Here is a 17576-nt window from a genome sequence, read left to right on the forward strand (position 1 = left end):
TTTTTTCCCCCCAAATTGTTACTTGGAGTCAAAGATTCGATATAATATCTTCCAAAATAATGTTGCGATATGTAACTATCGATTTCCCTTAATTGATCATTCTAACGGAGAAGTTTAGGACCCAGACATCTGCCTGCCCGGCCTTCTTACGAGTCACTCAAACGTCTAACTTCTCTCTCCCCTCCAATATCCATCCAGAGAGGGTTCATCTCTGCCTCCAATTTAGAGTTGAAGGGGGCCGCTAGTTGCCATGACAGCCTGTGGTGTGTATGTGGAGACTGTAGCCTGCCTGTTTAATAGTCTCATTGTCTCCCTCTGATAGCCCTTCCAGTCAGGGACACGTCTCCAGTAATAAGGATGCCATTCAGGGTCCCCCCAAATTCTGTACAAATCCTGTCTGCCTGGTTCATCAATTAACACACTACGTTCATAATCACCCCTCTGCAACTGATTTATTAGAACCCCATCAGATAAGTTTAAATGTCATGAGAGTGACAGCACATCAAATCACGGAGGGGCAAATGACTACTACCATTTTGGCCCCAGTTGAATACACACATAACGAAGACTTACCAAACTATGCATCTCTGACACACGCCTGACCACTGACACACACACACAAGTTTTGACAGGAGTATGTTTTTCCTTGGGATTCTCAACAAGATTTCAAATCAAAATTTGTCACGTGCGCCGAATACAACAGTAAAATGCTTACTTACAAGCCCATAACCAACAATGCAGTTTTAAGAAAATACCCCCCCAAAAAAGTAAGAGATAAAAATAACAAATAATTAAAGAGCATCAGTAAATAACAATAGCGGGGCTATATACAAGGGGTACAGAGTCAATGTGCGGGGGCACCGGTGTTGAGGTAATTGAGGTAATATGTACATGTAGGTAGAGTTATCCTGGCACAACACGGTCAGGTCTCTGACCTCCTCCCTATAGGTGGTCTCATCGTTGTCAGTGATCACTGTTGTGTCATCAGCAAACTTAATGATGATGTTGAAGTCGTGCCTGGCCGTGCAGTCATGAGTGAACAGAGGTTACAGGAGGGGACTGGGCATTCACCCCTAAGGGGCCCCCGTGTTGAGGATCAGCATGGCGGATGTGTTGTTACCTACCCTTACCACCCGGGGGCGGTCCATCAGGAAGTCCAGGATCCAGTTGCAGAGGGAGGTTTTTTAGTCCCAGGGTCCTTAGTACCTTCAAAGCTCATCACTAAGCTATGGTGTTGAACGCTGAGTCAATGAATAGCATTCTCACATAGGTGTTCCTTTTGTCCAGGTGTGAAAGGGCAGTGTGGAGTGCAATTTGAGATTGCATAATCTGTGGATCTGTTGGCGCGGTATACAAATTGGAGTGGATCTAGGGTTTCTGGGATAATGGTGTTGTGAGCCATGACCAGCCTTTCAATGCATTTCATGGCTACAGATATGAGTCCTACGGGTCGGTAGTCATTTAGGCAGGTTACCTTAGTGTTCTTGGGCACAGGGACTATGGTGGTCTGATTGAAACATGTTGGTATTACAGACTCAGATAGGGAGAAGTTGAAAATGTCAGTGAAGACACTTTCCGGATGGTCAGCGCATGCTCAGAGTACACATCCTGGTAATCCGTCTGCCCCAGTGCCTTGTAAATATTGACCTGTTTTAAAGGTCTTCCTCACATCGGCTGCGGAGAGCTTAATCACACGGTCATCCGGAACAGCTGATGCTCTCATGCGTGTTTCAGTGTGATTTGCCTTTAAGCGAGCATAGAAGTTATTTAGCTCGTCTGGTAGGCTTGTGTCACTGGGCAGCTCTCGGCTGTGCTTCCCTTTGTAGTCTGTAGTAGTTTGCAAACCCTGCCACATCCGACGCTCGTCAGAGCCGGTGTAGTACGATTCAATCTTAGTCCTGTATTGACGCTTTGCCTGTTTCATGGTTCGTCCCAGGGCATAGCGGGATTTCTTATAAGCTTCCGGGTTAGAGGCCCGCTCCTTGAAAGTGGCAGCTCTACCCTTTAGCTCAGTGCGAATGTTGCCTGTAATCCATGGCTTCTGGTTGGCATATGGTACAGTCACTGTGGGGAAGGAAGACGTCCTCGATGCAGCCTATGTCCTGATTTTCATTGAGCGCCACTTGAGGGAAACTATCCTACTGTACAGTGGAAATTGAGTTTTATTATGTGTTTAACATTATGAGTTGAGTATGGTGCTTATTATGCCAGTCAGGTTCCGCCATGGCGTTGATGGTTTAATTGTTTCTGTGTTCAGAGAACCCCCGGGTAAGCCTGCAGTTAATTCCCAAATTGATGAGTCTGGTTGAGTAATAAAGCCTTCAACTCGCACAAACAGTCTATAAAGACGGTTATAAACCGCATGCCTGCCATAGCAGTCACCTTTCCACACTGACTTACATGTTTTTGATTTATCCTTCATGAGAATTAATATATTCCTGTCATTTTGGCTGGTCTGAAGCCAGTGATTGATTGAGGGACAATGTCATCATGTTGGGGTATGAGTGTGACATGTATTGGTGTTGTCTTACACCCCACCCCCCCTTTTGTCCATCAGGTCTCCTGTGATGGCTGGCGGACTCTTTGCCGTGGACAGGAAGTGGTTCTGGGAGTTGGGAGGATATGACACGGGACTGGAGATCTGGGGAGGAGAGCAGTACGAAATCTCTTTCAAGGTAAAATGCCACAATGACAATGGACACTAAGATGGCAAAGTTGTTTTTGGGAAGATGCCCTTATTGACTTACAGCAGTGTTCTTTGATCTTTAGTCCTGGAGATACACAAAAAAAGGCTTTTGTTCCAGCCCAGTACTACTGCAACACTTCATAATAAAGGGCCTGATAATAATTTGCCCGATAGGTGCAGTGAAATGTTGTTTTACAGGGTCAGCCATAGTACTACAGCACCCTTGGAGCGTATTAGGGTGAAGTACCTTGCTCAAGGGTACATCGACACATTTTTCACCTTGTTGGCTCGGGTATTCCAATCAGTGACCTTTCAGTTGCTTGCCCAATGCGCTAACCGCTGAGTCAGGTGTGTCAGTGCTGGGATGGAACAAAGGTTTGCACACCCCGATTGACGAACCGTCACACCATCAACAAGCTGAAGCCACCGCTGCCAAGTTTTTATCAGAAACCCATTAACTAACTAGCTTTAAGGCAATGGTGGAAGTTGGTATTCAGATTTCACCTCATGTTTCAATCATTCTGGTTCAAATCCGCTCTGCTGCTCGGAGAACTCCTACATCCATCATACTCAGAAACCATATTAGATTATGCTTTAGAGTTCTGCCTCACTATGAATTATTCCATAGGATAGCCATTTATTATGCGGACTCTCGCTGCATGTAAAGCACTAGTCTCTCCACTGTCTCCCAACTCCGGCCCTCCCTTTCCCCTTTGGAGCTAAAGTTTTTTGGAAAGCTCATCAAAATAATTAAATTGTGGTTTTAAAACCACAATGCTCTTACAGACTCACTTATATTCAGCTCACTGATACTGCCAGTGTTCGTAAAAGTCAGCAGAAAGTTGAAGTGGCACTCCTCTGCTTGGCTAAATACTGCATTAGAACATGAAAACCTAGGTAACGTTTGGGGAGGGTGCAGCTCAACCCATCCTCTCATCAAATTAGAGGTTTATTTGCCGTCTGGACCCTTGACAGGTCTCAGCCCTGGTCTGGGTATAGGAGTCAAAAATGTTAGAAGCGACCCTTCATTTAGATAATTCTTTTACCAGTGTAATACTCTCTCTCAACTGTTGGAATTCAGAGAGAAGCGGATAATAAAACCATGGCCAAGACTAGAGAATATTCTCTTCATTGCTGTCAGATAATACTTTGGTAACACAGGCAGTGAATTTCTTAGTAAGTTGTATTTTGAAACTTTCTAAGCTACATCAGCGTTTTTGTTTGCTAGATCTTCTGAATTATGTACAGTTGAAGTCGGAAGTTTACATACACTTAGGTTGGAGTCATTAAATCTAGTTTTTCAACCACACCACAAATTTGTTGTTAACAAACTATAGTTTTGGCAAGTCGGTTAGGACATCTACTTTGTGCATGACGCAAGTAATTTTTCCAACAATTGTTTACAGACAGATTATTTCACTTATAATTCACTGTATCACAATTCCAGTGGGTCAGAAATGTACATACACTAAGTAGACTATGCCTTTAAACAGATTCGAAAATTCCAGAAAATTATATCATAGCTTTAGAAGATTCTGATAGGCTAATTGACATCATTTGAGTCAATTGGAGGTGTACCTGTGGATGTATTTCAAGGCCTACCTTCAAACTCAGTGCCTCTTTGCTTGACATGGGAAAATCAAAAGAAATCAGCCAAGCCCTCAGAAAATAAATTGTAGACCTCCACAAGTCTGGTTCATCCTTGGGAACAATTTCCAAACGTCTGAAGGTACCACGTTCATCTGTACAAACAATAGTACGCAAGTATAAACACCATGGGACCATGCAGCCGTCATACTGCTCAGGAAGGATACGCGTTCTGTCACCTAGAGATGCGTTCTGTCTTTGTCGAAAAGTGCAAATCAATCCCAGAACAACAGCAAAGGATATTGTGAAGATGCTGGAGGAAACAGGTACAAAAGTCTCCATATCCACAGTACAACGAGTCCTATATTGACATAACCTGAAAGGCCGCTCAGCAAGGAAGAAGCCACTGCACCAAAACCGCCATAAAAGAGATTGTACTTTTTGGAGAAATGTCCTCTGGTCTGATGAAACAAAAGAGAACTGCTTGACCATAATGACCATTGTTATGTTTGGAGGAAAAAGGGGAATGCTTGCAGACGAAGAACACCATCCCAACCGTGAAGCACGGGGGTTGCAGCATCATGTTGTGGAGGTGCTTTGCTGAAGGAGGGACTGGTGCACTTCACAAAATAGATGGCTTCATGAGGCAGGAAAATTATGTGGATATATTTTAGCAACATCTCAAGACATCTCAGTCAGGAAGTTAAAGATTGGTCGCAAATGGGTCTTCCAAATGGACAATGACCCTAAGCATACTTACAAAGTGGTGGCAAAATGGCTTAAGGACAACAAAGTCAAGGTTTTGGAGTGGCCATCACAAAGCCCTGTCTTCAATCCTATATAACATTTTTGGGCAGAACTGAAAAGGCGTGTGCAAACCTGACTCAGTTACACCATATCTGTCAGGAGGAATGGGCCAAAATCCACCCAAATTATTGTGGGAAGCTTGTGGAAGGCTCTCCGAAACATTTGACCCAAGTTAAACAAACAATTTAAAGGCAATGCTACCAAATACTAATTGAGTTTTTGTAAACATCTGGCACACTGGGAATGTGATGAAAGAAATAAAAGCTGGTAATAAATCATTCTCTCTACTATTATTCTGACATTTCACATTCTTAAAATAAAGTGGTGATCCTAACTGACCTAAAACAGGGATTTTTTACTAAGATTAAATGTCAGGAATTGTGAAAAACTGAGTTTAAATGTATTTGGCTAAGGTGTATGTAACTTCTGACTTCAACTGTATCTACCGTTGCTAATTGGAATCCTGGGGTGTTTTTCTGATACTGTAAGTATGGTTGTTTTATCTAAAACCAAAGACAAAAATCCAGAAAATCACATTGTATGATTTTTAAGTAATTACTTAGCATTTTATTGCATGACTTAATTATTTGATACATCAGGAAAGCAGAACTTAATATTTGGTACAGAAACATTTGTTTGCAATTACAGAGATCATACGTTTCCCGTAGTTCTTGACCAGGTTTGTTCACACTGCAGCAGGGATTTTGGCCCACTCCTCCATACAGACCTTCTCCAGATCCTTCAGGTTTCGGGGCTGTCGCTGGGCAATACAGACTTTCAGCTCCCTCCAAAGATGTTCTATTGGGTTCAGGTTTGAAGTGGCTAGGCCACTCCAGGACCTTGAGATGCTTCTTACGGAGCCTTAGTTGCCCTGGCTGTGTGTTTCGGGTCCTTGTCATGCTGGAAGACCCAGCCATGACCCATCTTCAAAGCTCTTACTGAGGGAAGGAGGTTGTTGGCCAAGATCTTGCGATACATGGCCCCATCCAGCCTCCCCTTAATACGGTGCAGTCGTCCTGTTCCCTTTGCAGAAAGGGATGCAGAAAAGCATCCCCAAAGAATGATGTTTCCACCTCCATGCTTCACAGTTGTATGGTGTTCTTCTTCCTCCAAACAAGTGGAGTTTAGACCAAAAAGCTATATATATTTTTTTGTTGTTTTTTTATTTTTTGAATTTTTACCCCTTTTTCTCCCCAATTTCGTGGTATCCAATTGTTTTAGTAGCTACTCTCTTGTCTCATCGCTACAACTCCTGTACGGGCTCGGGAGAGACGAAGGTTGTATGTCATGCGTCCTCCGATACACAACCCAACCAAGCCACACTGCTTCTTAATACAGCGAGCATCCAACCCGGAAGCCAGCCGCACCAATGTGTCTGAGGAAACACTGTGCACCTGGCAACCGCTGGTGCGCGATGAGACACGGATATCCCTACCGGCCAAACCCTCCCTAACCCGGGCGAAGCTAGGCCAATTGTGCATCGCCCCACGGACCTCCCGGTCGCGGCCGTTACGACAGAGCCTGGGCGCGAACCCAGAGTCTCTGGTGGCACAGCTAGCGCTGCAGTACAGCGCCCTTAACCACTGCGCCACCCGGGAGGCCCACAGATCTGGGGAAAAGTCCCCAAGAACACAGTGCCCTCCATCATTCTTAAATAAAGAAGTTTAGAACCACCAAGACTCTTCCTAGAGCTGACTCCCCGGCCAATCTGAGCAATCCGGGGAGAAGGGTGTTGGTCAAGGAAATGACCAAGAACCCGATGGTCACGCTGACAGAGCTCTAGACTTCCTATGTGGAGATGGAGAGCCTTCCAGAAAGACAACCATCTCTGCAGCACTCCACCAATCAGGCCTGTATGGTAGATTGGGCAGACAGAAGGCACTCCTCAGTAAAAGGCACATGACAGCCCGCTTGGAGTGTGCCAAAAGGCACCTAAAGGACTCTCAGATCATGAGAAACAAGATTCTCTGGTCTGATGAAACCATGATTAAACTATTTGGCCTGAATGCCAAGCGTCACGTTTGGAGGAAACCTGGCACCATCCCTACAGTGAAGCATGGTGGTGGCAGCATCATGCTGTGAGGATGTTTTTCAGAGGCAGGGGCAGGAAGACTAGTCAGGATCGAGGCAAAGATGAACGGAGCAAAGTACATAGAGATCCTTCTCCAGAGCTCTCAGGACCTCAGACTGCGGCGACGGTTCACCTTCCAACAGGACAATGACCCTAAGCATACAGCCAAGACAACGCAGGAGTGGCTTTGGGACAAGTCTCTAAATGTCCTTGAGGGGTCCAGCCAGAGCCCAGACTTGAACCCGATCAAACATCTCTGAGAGACCTGAAAATAGTTGTGCAGCGACGCAACGCTCCCCAACCAACCTGACAGAGCTTGAGAGGTTCTGCAGAGAAGGGGAGAAACTCTCCAAATACAGGTGTGCCAAGCTTGTATCGTCATACCCAAGAAGACTTGAGGCTGTAGTCGGTGCCAAAGGTGCTTCATCAAAGTACTGAGTAAAGGGTTTGAAAACTTATGGAAATATTATATTTCTGGGGGTTTTAAAAAAATATACCTGTTCTAAACCTATTTCTGGGGTTTTTAAAAAATATACCTGTTCTAAACCTGTTTTTGATTGGTCATTATGGGGTCTTGTTTATAATTGAGGGGCAAAAAAACGATTTAATACAATTTTAGAATAAGGCTAAAATGTAACAAAATGTGGAAAAAGTCAAGGGGTCTGAATACTTTCCGAAGACACTGTATGTTGTATTCCCCTGATATTTAAGGTTGTAATTGGGGGTACGCTAATCTGATCCTAGATCTGTGGTTAAAGAGAACGTGTATATAGTATAATGCCAACACCAGTATGTGGCTCTGGATACTGCCACATCTTGCCATCTAATTAGCCTACCACCTGACAGAGACATGCAAAAAGTGTAATTGATTACTTACCCAACCTTCATTTCAAAACCTTTTTATTTATTTGATGTTCTTGAGCGATTCAAAGTATCAGAGTAATTGCAGAAGATGCAGAGTATTTTGGCATCATCTCTAACTCATTGCCACTCTGCCAAAATGTCCCGTTGTGGGTTAACCACAGCTCCACAGTCGTACTAGTGACCTCATTCCAGGGTCAGTCAGTAGGCGTATCCCCTCCTCAGCCTGGCCTCCAGAGCCTCTACTGTGTGTGACATCTGTGTGATGTGTGTGTGCACGTGTACATTTGCATGAGTACGTGCCTCCTTCCATGCCTCTACAAGTTGTGATGTATATTTAATGCTCTGTTGGCCTTCTCCGTGAACACCAGGACTCACCTGCCCAGCCCCAGACGCCATTAAACATTCATCTGGCAGTAGCCCATCTAACAAGGAACCTTAGTCAGCAAAAACTACACAAAGTATTTCCTCCCTTTCTTGCTCTTCCCCTCGCTTTTACTTTGTTAGGCCCTCTTTTCCTTTCTGTGTTTCTCTTTCTCTACCCTTGTCTTTTGTCCTCCATTTTCTTTCTTTCTTCGTTAATAAACCAATTAGGCACATTTGGGCAGTCTTGATACAACATCTTGAACAGATATGCAATGGTTCGTTGGATCTATCTTAAACTTTGCACATACACTACTGCCATCTAGTGGCCAAAATCTAAATTGTGCCTGGGCTGGAATAATACATTATGGCCTTTCAAAGTTGATGGTACAAAAAAAACGCATGTTTTTTTCTTTGCAATATATTTGACCAAATCTAATGTGTTATATTCTCCTACATTAATTTCACATTTCCACAAACTTTAAAGTGTTTCATTTCAAATGGTATCAATAATATGCATATCCTTGCTTCAGGTCCTGAGCTACAGGCAGTTAGTTACATTTGGGTATGTCATTTTAGGCAACAAAAAAAAAGAAAGAAATTAAAGGGGCGGATCCTTGATGTTTTTTAAGTGAGAATACTTTTGAGGCACACACAAATGGAGGATTACAAATCAGAATGAGGAGTTTCCACGTGATGGTGCCTCCGACAACCTCTTGTCCCTTTCAGGGCTGCAGCACAAAGTTCACAGTAGACTTGTTTTGGCCCATGGCTCAAAGCTTTCACCTAACCCAGAAGAGTCAACCTGAAGTATGTCACATTCACACAGTGACATTTCAGGCCTGCCTTTAGCATCATGCTGTCTTCTATAGTCAGGTTTTCCTTCCGTCTTAGCCATATGTCTGTCCAAAGAGGCCCATGAGGCATTTATAGTAGTCTTATTCTCTGTGTAGTGATGTCACTGTATAGCTATTGTGCCTCCCTGCTACCTTTTATCCGTCATCCCTCTTAGAGAACGACCGATAATCGTATATTTCAGGCTGATATTGGACTTTTCTAGTCTATCGGCTGTCGGCCCTTTTATCGGCTTAGCCGATAGTCCCTCTACACAGCAAAGCTGCTACTATGCCAGCCGCCACTCACCGCCTGAGCCATGAGCACTGAACAATGCCAAGGAATGTCTTGGTGGGAAAATCAGCAGCAGCGAACTAGCTCATTCTCCAACAGACACGTGCAGTATTAAGAAAAGGATGAATTGGCACAGTGACCAAAATCAAACTCCTGTTGCAAATATTAGTTTAGTTCATTCACTAATAAATAAAGCTTATGTCGACATGTCCGAACATGCATGCAATAAGCAAGCTAGCTAAGCAGATAGCTATGTTACCTTTTAGCGAAGATTACGATAACTAATCCGTTCATCTGCGGTGTTAGTTTGCTAGCTATATTAGCTACTATGCCATGGTGCTGAGAAATCAGATAGAAATAACCAACATAGCTAGCTAACATTAGCTGGTTATCATTCTGCACATGCATCATGTTCGGGAACGAGCAATCTGACTTACTCTGATCTGATTTACTGGTGTGCTGATCTGACCAACTGCAATCGTATCTGTAAATTCACGGTTGCAAGTCGGATTAGATGATTGTCGTAATAGGGAAAGGAGAAACGGTTTTAAAATGCCTAAATAAATGTTGGCCATGAAGCTTGCCAGCTTGTAATCCTAAAAAACATAAATTAATTAGTTACCTAGGTTTTTTTCAGCCATTCCTATGGGGAAAGAATAGGGTTTTGGGATAACCGTTGAAAATTGGTTAAAACAGGCTTAGAAGATCTTAAACATTTTGTTCTATGACATATCAGTCAATTTAACAATACATTTATGAATTATAAAGCCTTTGTGTTTTTTTGGATTACAAAGCGATGTTGGCGGATGAAGATTATCTCATAGAGTAAATCGTGTAAGACCTCTTAAACCTGTGTTTAACACAGACCTTACTTTTTTTTTTTTTTTGACAAAAACAACATTTTCCCATAGGCTTTGTCCAATGAATTTTTCCTACCCTCCCTCTCCTTGTTAGATATTATGCACATTTATGGCTTGGTAGAAAATGTCATCGCCGTTGAACTAGTTCTCATAGTAACAGTAAATGGCACCAAGTGATATGAGCGATGAAGGGAGATGTGTAAAAGGGAGCTGAGTTACAGCCTCTCTATCCAATCGTAGCAGTAGGATCAAGTTACAACCCGCCCATTTCTTGGCAAATGTCTAAACTAGCCAATTGAGTTGTTTCGAATTTTGTCCTGGCACCTGAGATGTTTAGGGGTGCGTCCTGACAGCTGGAAAAATATACCTTTTCCCGATCACAAATCATGTTACGTAGGAGCTATTTGAATTGAAAATATGTTATTTTATATTCTCAAACAGCAGTGCCTATATGTCCTTCCATACAGGCGTGACATCCTGGAGTGATGCTTCTATGCAAATGTTGTTGATCATTAGGCTAATGTAAGTCCCAAATGGAAGGAAAACAGATTGTCGTCTGTAGCACCATAGACTCCACTGATCAGCCTAAACAAGCTCAATCACTCAATCCATACACACACTCCTATTGAATATTCTTTCACCTGTATTGTTTGTAGACCAATGCCATCTTAATTTACCCAGTTTATCAAGAGAATTACAATTCAAATAAAAGTGTTAACATTATGTTATGTATTGGTAAAAATATAAATTGGTAGATTGGTAAAAAAATAAATAAAAAAAGTGAAATGTATGGTTTTTTAAATATTACGATATTGAATATCGCCCTAAAATATTGGCCATCAGCCTCCTTGACCCCAAAAATCCATATTGGTCTTTCTCTAATTCCTCCATCTCTCCCTCTGAAACCACTCTCTTTCTCCCGCCCTGCTTTCCTAGTACCTGTCAGCCTCTCATGTCCTCATACTGTTTACAGCTGCACACCACAGGCACACACTGACACAGGAGACACACCCACTAACACTGCAGTGATGCCCTGACCCCCACACAGCTGGCTGTGTTAAACCTCTCTCCTTCTACCTTGTCCGCCCTCTCTCGCTGTCTCACAGGTGTGGATGTGTGGCGGGCGTATGGAGGACATCCCGTGCTCCAGGGTGGGTCACATCTACAGGAAGTACGTCCCCTACAAGGTCCCTGGCGGGGTCAGCCTGGCTAGGGTGAGTGTTGGTTCCTAGACCCTCCTTTTTCCTCTTTTCTCCTGTAGAAAAGGATTTACAAAGAAAAACATACTACAGTATATCATGCAAACCTGCTAACCTGTATGCATTTTGTGTACCATGCACGCAATTTGAGGTTCATGTACGCTGGTACGGTATCAATCTTGCTACTTTGCTAAGTTGAGGCAAGTTTTTTTATTTGTATTTTTTATTAAGCTTACTGCCCTGCTTTTATGTGCACTTGCTCTAAAATGTGCAGTGTTCTGCCGGTTCTTGCATTTTTTTCCCTACTCGTTAAATAGCTTGACCAACAACATCTCTGCTCCTGAACGTGTGTAGCCTATTTAGCGGGCGGCACATGCTTTGATATCTGCGAGCACATTGACAAGGAAGCGTACAGTGTTGCGGTAGTTCAGTGTGCGCTGTGCGTGGGTAGAAGTGAAAGCTTTTCCGCTAATACCGTCCTTCACAGAAAGCCCGAGGATTCCAACAGGCCCCTCAGGTGCAATGCCCGCTGAAGGCCCATTCTGCTAACCTGCTAGCTACCTAGAGCTACTTGGAACCCTAATAATTCCATGACTGGCCTATCGGCGTCACCGCACGAAGAGGCAAAAACAGACTTACCCCCATCGCGACGTCCTCCAAAGGCTAACTTGCTAGGCCCGGTCTACTAACTGCTAGCCCCTGCTAACTGCTTGCTTGCCTGCCCCGGCCTACTAACTGTTAGCGTGTTAGCATCGGCCTGATAACTGTCTGAATCGCCGTGTTCCCAGTCAGCCCAACCACTCACTGGATCCATATGTTCACTTGGCTATGCATGCCTCGCTCTAATATCAATATGCCTCGTCCATTACTGTCCTGGTGAGTGATTACTGTCTTATTTCACTGTAGAGCTTCTAGCCCTGCTCAATATGCCTTAACCAACCATGTTGTTCCACCTCCTACATATGCGATGACATCACCTGGTTTAAACGTCTCTAGAGACTATATCTCTCTCATCATTACTCAATGCCTAGGTTTACCTCCAATGTACTCACATCCTACCTTACCTTTGTCTGTACATTATGCCTGTAATCTATGTTATTATGCCCAGAAACCTGCTCCTTTTACTCTCTGTTCTGAACGTGCTAGACGGCCGGTTCGTATAGCATTTAGCCGTACCCTTATCCTACTCCTCTGTTCTTCTGGTGATGTAGAGGTTAATCCAGGTCCTGCAGTGCCTAGCTCCACTCCCACTCCCCAGGTGCTCTCATTTGTTGACATCTGTAACCGTAAAAGCCTTGGTTTCATGCATGTTAACATTAGAAGCCTACTCCCTAAGTTTGTTTTACTCACTGCTTCAGCACACTCTGCCAACCTGGACGTCTTAGTCGTGTCTGAATCCTGGCTTAGGAAAACCACCAAAAACCTTGAACTCTCCATTGCTAACTATAGCATTTTCCGTCAAGATAGAACTGCCGAAGGGGGCAGTGTTGCAATCTACTGCAAAGATAGCCTGCAGAGTTCTGTATTACTATCCAAATCTGTACCCAAACAAATCGAGCTTCTACTTCTAAAAATTCACCTTTCCAGTAACAAGTCTCTCACTGTTGCCGCTTGCTATAGACATCCCAGCTGTGCTCTCGATACCATATGAGAATTGATTGCCCCCCATCTATCTTCTGAGCTCGTGCTACTAGGTGACCTAAACTGGGACATGCTTAACACCCCGGCCATCCTACAATCCAAGATTGATTGATGCCCTCAATCTCACACAAATTATCAATGAACCTACCAGGTACAACTCCAAATCCGTAAACACGGGCACCCTCGCAGATGTCATCCTAACTAACTCACCCTCCAAATACACCTCTGCTGTTTTCAATCAAGATCTCAGCAATCTCTGCCTCATTGCCTTCATCCGTAATGGGTCAGCGGTCAAACAGCTTCCACTCATCCCTGTCAAACGCTCCTTAATTAAAACACTTCTGCGAGCAGGCCTTTCTAATTGACCTGGCCGGGATATCCTGGAATGACATTGACCTCATCCCGTCAGTAGATGATGCCTGGCTATTCTTTAAAAGTGCCTTCCTCACCAGCTTAAATAAGCACGCCCCATTCAAAAAATGTAGAACTAGGAATAGATATAGTCATTGGTTCACTCCAGACCTGTCTGCCCTTGACCAGCACAAAAACATCCTGTGGCGTTCTGCATTAGCATCAAATAGCCCCCGTGATATGCAACTTTTCAGGGAAGTTAGGAACAAATATACACAGGCAATTAGGAAAGCTAAGGCTAGCTTTTTCAAACAGAAATTTGCAGCCTGTAGTACAAACTCAAAAAAAGTTTTGGGACACTGTAAAGTCCATGGAGAATAAGAGCACCTCCTCCCAGCTGCCCACTGCTCTGAGCCTAGGAAACACTGTCACCACCGATAAATCCACTATAATTGAGAATTTCAATAAGCATTTCTCTACGGCTGGCCATGCTTTCCACCTGGCTACCCCTACCCCGGTCAACTGCCCGGCACTCTCCACAGCAACCCGCAAAAGCCCCCACCATTTCTCCTTTACCCAAATCCAGATAGCTGATGTTCTGAAAGAGCTGCAAAATCTGGACCCCTACAAATCAGCCGGGGCTAGACAATCTGGGCCCTTATCTGCTGAAATTGTTGCAACTCCTATTACTAGCCTGTAAACCTCTCTTTCGTATCGTCTGAGATTCCCAAAGATTGGAAAGCTGCCGCGGTCATCCCCCTCTTCAAAGGGGGTGACACTCTAGACCCAAACTGCTACAGACCTATATCTATCCTACCCTGTCTTTCTAAGGTCTTTGAAAGCCAAGTTAACAGATTACCGACCATTTCGAATCCCACCGTACCTTCTCCGCTATGCAATCTGGTTTCAGAGCTGGTCATGGGTGCACCTCAGCCACACTCAAGGTCCTAAACGACATCATAACCGCCATCGATAAGATATTAGGCTTTCGACTCTGTCAATCACCACATTCTTATTGGTAGACTCGACAGCCTTGGTTTCTCAAATTATTTCCTCGCCTGGTTTACCAACTACTTCTCAGATAGAGTTCAGTGTGTCAAATCGGAGGGCCTGTTGTCCGGACCTCTGGCTGTCTCTGGGGGTGCCACAGGGTTCACCCTCGGGCCGACTCTCTTCTCTGTATACATCAATGATGTTGCTCTTGCTGCTCGTGATTCTCTGGTACACCTCTACGCAGACGACACCATTCTGTATACTTCTGGCCCCTCTTTGGACACTGTGTTAACTAACCTCCAGATGAGCTTCAATGCCATACAACTCTCCTTCCGTGGCCTCCAACTGCTCTTAAACGCAGGGAAAACTAAATGCATGCTCTTCAACCGATCACTGCCCGCACCTGCTCACCTGTCCAGCATCACTACTCTCTGACTTAGAGTACGTGGACAACTACAAATATCTAGGTGTCTGGTTAGACTGTAAACTCTCCTTCCAGACTCACATTAAGCATCTCCAATCCAAAATTAAATCTAGAATTGGCTTCCTATATTGCAACAAAGCATCCTTCACTCATGCTGCCAAACATACCCTCGTACAACTGACCATCCTACCGATCCTCGACTTCGGTGATGTCATCTATAAAATAGCCTCCAACACTCTACTCAATAAATTGGATGCAGTCTATCACAGTGCCATCCGTTTTGTCACCAAAGCCCCATACACTACCCACCATTGCAACCTGTACGCTCTCGTTGGTTGGCCCTCGCTTCTTTCGTGTCGCCAAACCCACTGGCTACAGGTAATCAACAAGTCTCTGCTAGGTAAAGCCCCGCCTTATCTCAGCTCACTGGTCACCATAGCCGCACCCACTCGTAGCACACGCTCCAGCAGGTATATCTCACTGGTCACCCCCAAAGCCAATTCCTCCTTTGGTTGTCTTTCCTTCCAGTTCTCTGCTGCACATGACTGGAACGAACTGCAAAAATCTCTGAAGCTGGAGACTCATATCTCCCTCACTAGCTTTAAGCACCAGCTGTCAGAGCAGCTCACAGATCACTGCACCTGTACATAGCCCATCTATCTACCTACCTCATCCCCATACAGTATTTATTTATTTATCTTGCTCCTTTGCACAAGACTATCCTCATAAAGACACCTATTATAATTATCATTACCCATATTTTAACTTAGGACAATGTGAAGGAGTCATTGAGACCACCTCAATATTAATTCAGGCCAACTGTGTTGGCTACATTGTTTGATATAATGTAAGACTTGAGGTGTCAGGAAATTGCAGTTACAGGTTTTTCAAACATGCTAAATGCTTCAACTACCTCCCCCCTACCTGACCTTAGGCCTACATCAGCACCACCGTGTCAGAAAGTCATGGGGAGAACCCTGATTTTACATTTAAAGTTATTTCTAGTTAGTTACTGAAAAACACCCATAACCGTCTATAGCAGGGATCATCAACTGGTTTCAGCCGGGGGTACTGGAACATAAATACATAAAATCATTTTCTGCTGTTTTTATGATCTTATGTCCAGCAAGTGCTTTTTAAAAATTGAATTTTTCTACGAAAACTCGGGGGGGCCAAATAAAACCACCCACGGGCCGCCAGTTGGGGCACCCTGGTCTATAGCATATTATACCTACAGATCCAGTCTTCTACCAAAACCATTTTTGGGTCAAAAAAATGAGCATTTGCCTATCATTTGATCGGTGTGGGTGTCACGTGCCGTCGTGTGGTCCGCGAGTGCCGCCGCAGCTCTAAAATGGGACTCATACAGATTCTTCAACGTTGACAGGTCTGTATATGGAACATTTATTGCAGAATTTGTTCTCCGAGGTGTCTAGTAAAGAGAGCATTCATCTCCTCTGCTGAGTTTCTCTGCAGTAGTTGGATCCTCAATGATACACACACACACACCTTTATATTGCAGCCCCACACCCACTCATCACAGCCATCAGGAATGCTGTGACTGAATCGATAGGTGTCCCGCTGTGGGAAGGTGAGGAGGGTTTGACGTGAATGTTGAGTGTGTTCCACAGTCAGCAGTGCAGTGGGAATGAACGATTTAAGAAAGTCCTCTTCATTCTGGTGGTGAACTGATTTAACCTCCTCATGCTCATGCCTCGCCTGGCGCTGTGTTGTAACAGCTTGAGCATTCAGAAAAAAACGAGACTCAAAATAATAAACGCTCAGCTTTTCTGTTTTTCCCTGCTTTTCTCCACCAAGGTGTCTGTCGTCCTATGTTCTTGTGATATGGCCCCCTGTCGTTTTTTGTCCACAAAATGCACAAGGATAGATAAGTGACCTTGATTAAGAATGCACTGTAAAGAAGCTTAAGAGAAAAACAAGTTATATGATATCTTTTGATGCTTCTACACTGAATGAGAACTAGACTGAACAAAAATATTGAACGAGTTACAGTTCATAATTGAACTGTAAATCGTTCAATTGAGAGAGAAAAATCATTAGACCCTAATCTATGGACTGGGATGGGGTGCAGCCATGGGTGGACCATGGAGTGCATAGTCCCACCCACTTGGCAGCCAGGCCCACTCACTTGGCAGCCAGGCCCACTCACTTGGGAGCCAAGCCCAGCCAATCAGTAGATTTTCACCACAAAAGGGCTTTATTACAGACTGAAATACTCCTCAGCAGGTGACGAAACTGGGTGTGGAGGTCCTGGGCTGGCAAGGTTACACGTGGTCTGTGGTTGTGAGGCCGCTTGAATGTACTGCCAAATTCTCTAAAATTACGTTGGATGCAGTTTATGTTCGAGAAATGAACATTCAATTCTCTGGCAACAGCTCGGTGGACATTCCTGCAGTCAGTTTGCCAATTGCACGCTCCCTCAAAACTTGAGACATCTGTGGCGTTGTGTGACACAACTACACATTTTAAAGTGGCCTTTTATTGTCCCCAGCAAAAGGTGCACCTGCGTAATGATCATGCTGTTTAATCAGCTTCTTGATATGCCACACCTGTCAGGTGGATGGATTATCTTGGCAAAGGGGAA

At 44.2% G+C, this 17576-nt stretch overlaps 1 protein-coding gene across 1 annotated transcript in view; it reads left to right on the forward strand.

Moving 5' to 3' along the window:
- LOC110533617 (polypeptide N-acetylgalactosaminyltransferase 10) overlaps positions 1–17576 on the forward strand; it is a 99433-nt gene that overhangs the window by 72959 nt on the left and 8898 nt on the right. Inside the window, exons 7-8 of the mRNA XM_021618016.3 lie at positions 2558–2675; positions 11470–11577. Of these exons, the coding sequence (XP_021473691.3) occupies positions 2558–2675; positions 11470–11577 (226 nt within the window). The remainder of the gene's footprint in view (positions 1–2557; positions 2676–11469; positions 11578–17576) is intronic.

Source organism: Oncorhynchus mykiss, chromosome 10 (genome assembly GCF_057628025.1).
Source record: "Oncorhynchus mykiss isolate SJ-2025 chromosome 10, ASM5762802v1, whole genome shotgun sequence".
Taxonomy (NCBI): domain Eukaryota; kingdom Metazoa; phylum Chordata; class Actinopteri; order Salmoniformes; family Salmonidae; genus Oncorhynchus; species Oncorhynchus mykiss.